The sequence below is a fragment of the Hyperolius riggenbachi genome, chromosome 3 (genome assembly GCF_040937935.1).
Source record: "Hyperolius riggenbachi isolate aHypRig1 chromosome 3, aHypRig1.pri, whole genome shotgun sequence".
In the NCBI taxonomy this organism is placed as follows: Eukaryota; Metazoa; Chordata; class Amphibia; order Anura; family Hyperoliidae; genus Hyperolius; species Hyperolius riggenbachi.
In genome coordinates this window covers 21,647,481-21,651,242 of record NC_090648.1, presented here as the reverse complement: position 1 = coordinate 21,651,242, position 3,762 = coordinate 21,647,481, and the positions used below count along the sequence as shown (strand labels likewise).

Sequence of the window (3,762 nt, the reverse complement as noted above, 5' to 3'; positions counted from 1 at the left end):
ACCTACCACTTTACCTACCTACCTGCCACTATACCTACCTAAAGGCCCCCTATACGTACCTACCTACCTACCGGCCACTATACCTACCTACAGGCCCCTATACCTACCTAAAGGCCCCCTATACTACCTACCTACCTACCTACCGGCCACTATACCTACCTACCTACAGGCCCCTATACCTACCTAAAGGCCCCCTATATGTACCTACCTACCTAAAGGCCCCTATACCTACCTACAGGCCTCTATACCTACCTACCTAAAGGCCCCCTATACATGCCTACCTACCTAAAGGCCCCTATACCTACCTACCTACATACCTACCTATACTTAAGGCCTTATACCCTGCTACCTATACTGAAGGTCCCTTTAACTACCTACCTACCTACAGGACACTATACCTACCTACCTACCGGCCACTATGCCGACCTACCTACCTACAGGCCACTATACCTACCTAAAGGCCCCCTATACGTACCTACCTACCTACCTACCTACCTACCTAAAGGCCCCTATACCTACCTACAGGCCTCTATACCTACCTACCTACTTAAAGGCCCCCTATACGTGCCTACCTACCTAAAGGCCCCTATACCTACCTACCTAAAGGCCCCTATACCTACCTACCTACATACCTACCTATACTTAAGGCCCTATACCCTGCTACATATACTGAAGGTCCCTTTAACTACCTACCTACCTACAGGACACTATACCTACCTACCTACCGGCCACTATACTTACCTACCTACCTACAGGCCACTATACCTACCTAAAGGCCCCCTATACGTACCTACCTACCTACCTAAAGGCCCCTATACCTACCTACATACCTACCTATACTTAAGGCCCTATACCCTGCTACCTATACTGAAGGTCCCTTTACCTACCTAAAGGCCCCTATACCTACCTACATACCTACCTATACTTAAGGCCTCTATATACCCTGTTACCTATACTGCAGGCCCCTATACCTTGCTACCTATACTGAAAGCTACCAATATTGAAGGCACCCATACCTAGCTAGCTATACTGAAGGCACCTTTACCTCGCTACCTATACTGCGGGCAACTATACCACGGATCGCACAATTCGTATGTGCAGGATTCGTTAGATTCGGGATTCGAAAGGTTCGAGATATTCGAGAACCTTTTTAGATTCGGATCCGGATTCGAAGAAATTGTGGATTCGTCCCATCCCTAATATATATATATATATATATATATATATATATATATTATTATTTATTATTATTATTATTATTTAGTATTTATATAGCGCCGACATATTACGCAGCGCTGTACAGTGTATATATATATATATTGTCTTGTCACTAACTGTCCCTCAAAGGAGCTCACAATCTAATCCCTACCATTGCCATATGTCTATATGATGTAGTGTAAGTACTGTAGTCTAGGGCCACCTACCATTGCCATATGTCTATATTATGTAGTGTAAGTACTCTAGTCTAGGGCCAATTTTTAGGGGGAGCCAATCAACTTATCTGTATGTTTTTGGAATGTGGGAGGAAACCGGAGTGCCCGGAGGAAACCCACGCAGACACGGAGAGAACATACAAACTCTTTGCAGATAGTGCCCTGGCTGGGATTCGAACCAGGGACCCAGCGCTGCAAGGCGAGAGAGCTAACCACTACGCCACCGTGCTGCCCATTATATATATATGAGACAATCATGCAACAGGGAATATTGGTATGGAACCACTAATTAAATTGATGTACTGGTATTTATTGTACATTAAGAATAATAAAATACATGTTCTCATTGCAATATTTCCTTAGCAAATGGTGATAATAGCATCTACAGGGGCTTTGCAATAAACCAAGAAAGTCAACACTATTGACTTTCATGCAAAACGTCAGAACAGAACTCGAAGTTTGGAAAGGAGTCATTTCCAAAATTTGCATTCTTACTCGGAACTGCTTCATTCTGCTGTGAAAAATGGGAACTTATAACTGTTCCAATTCCTCAAGCCCATCCCTCCTAATAATGAAGCATCGTGGTCTTTAATTTTAAAAGAACGGTCGGTAATTTTGGTACATGAGTTGTCTCAGACACTTCTGAATTGTCAGCATCTTATTCAATAAATAAGAGTTACACATATCCCTTTTCTACAAGTGGCTGATAGGACAGACTACTCTTCTAATTCCGGTGACTTGAATTACATTCCTTCCAAGAAATGGTTAGAAAACCTTGCAGGTTGTTAAGGCCCCAAACCTGAACAAGGAAAAAATCTATTGGAACTCACATTGATACTTGAATAAAAACAGTGTCCAAAAGAGCAGAGTTGGACGGTATATCAGTTTCATGGACCAAGCAAAAAAATAAAGAAAAAGAAGAAAAAAAAAAAAAAAACAACCCTTTATTACCGATCTTGTTCAGTTCCATTGGAGGCAGTCAGTGGACAGTTCAAACAGATATGACTGATCACCCTTCAAAATAGGAAGAACAATGGACATCAGAAGGTGGTGTCAAAGGACAGCTGTATGGGATGCAAAGAACCAATAAGAATAGAAACACTGCTTCCACCTGTCCATTGTTCTTTGCTTGTTATTACTTGCTGTGCCTTGTTGGAGAGGCAATGAGAGCTAACAAGTGTTCCATGCATGTCGCCAGAGTATCCCAAAGCACTGAGTGAGAGTCAGAGCTTGCAGTTGGGTATAATGAATAAAGCTATGTTTGCTCTTTTGCTTAAGAATCCAGCTGTCACGATTCTAATGCATTGGTATGCAATGCAAGGGAATCGAAAGGAAGACTGTTTTGTCACTATGCAAGAAACATCGAGACTGGAATTAAAGGAATAAATATAAAGATTTATTGCAAACCAACTCAAGAGATAAACAGCATAAATGTTGTACATTAAAGCTCATGAACAGAGTTATGCAACTAAACTGTCAAACAGCTTACACAAACAATTGGCATTAAGTTTATGCATAAGCAATTGGCATGAAGTTTATGCATAGAATCAATCAGAATGCATAAACAATTGGTATTGAGTTTATGCATAGAATCAATCAGAATGCATAAACAATTGGCATCAAGTTTATGCATAGAATCACATAAACAATAGTACAACTGAAACAAGCTAACACCGTAGCAGAAACTATCAGGGATTGTATATGCTATGGACCCCCTGCATATAGGAGAATATGTAAGGGAATCCTGAGCATAACAATAGTGTGCACACTGAACCCCGAACCAGACTGATATATACACTTAGGGATTATATACACTATATACATAGGCAGAGCAACAGAATATAATCGGCAGGCAACGGAACGTCATACATGCAGGGTCAAACCAGAGGAACAATCAGGACACAATCGCTTAGGCAAAGGGTTAGTCAAAATACAGTAAACAGGTCAAACACGGTAAGAGCAGATACAAGGCTGAGCAAGACAGGAAGGCTAGGACTCAGGATCAGGAACTGAAATTGATGAGCTAGCACAGAGTGGCCTGTTAAATCAGCTTATATAGTGTCCAAGAGAGTCAGATGACAAAGTCCAGGTGAACACAGACCTGCCCTCATTAAATCTGCAATAACAGTTCTTGTTAAAGAGACCTCTGCTGGTGGCAGAGAATACTTCAAGCAGTTTCAAACACTGAGGACACAGAGGACATCTGCTGGCGGAATGGAGGAAGTTCATCAATAGTTCAGGATATTTGCCAGCAGATGCATTTTGTGACCTCAGCATTGCGACTTTTTTCTAACCACAGATTTAACGTTGTCCTCTTTCTAGCATAACA

General features: G+C 41.7%; 1 protein-coding gene across 1 annotated transcript in view; it reads right to left on the bottom strand.

The window, feature by feature from the left end:
* Positions 1–3,751: 3,751 nt before the first annotated feature.
* LOC137561919 (olfactory receptor 10A7-like) overlaps positions 3,752–3,762 on the bottom strand; it is a 10,173-nt gene continuing 10,162 nt past the window's right edge. The window contains exon 2 of the mRNA XM_068273265.1: positions 3,752–3,762. This exon is cut by the window's right edge and continues 901 nt beyond it. Coding sequence (XP_068129366.1) covers positions 3,752–3,762 — 11 coding nt within the window.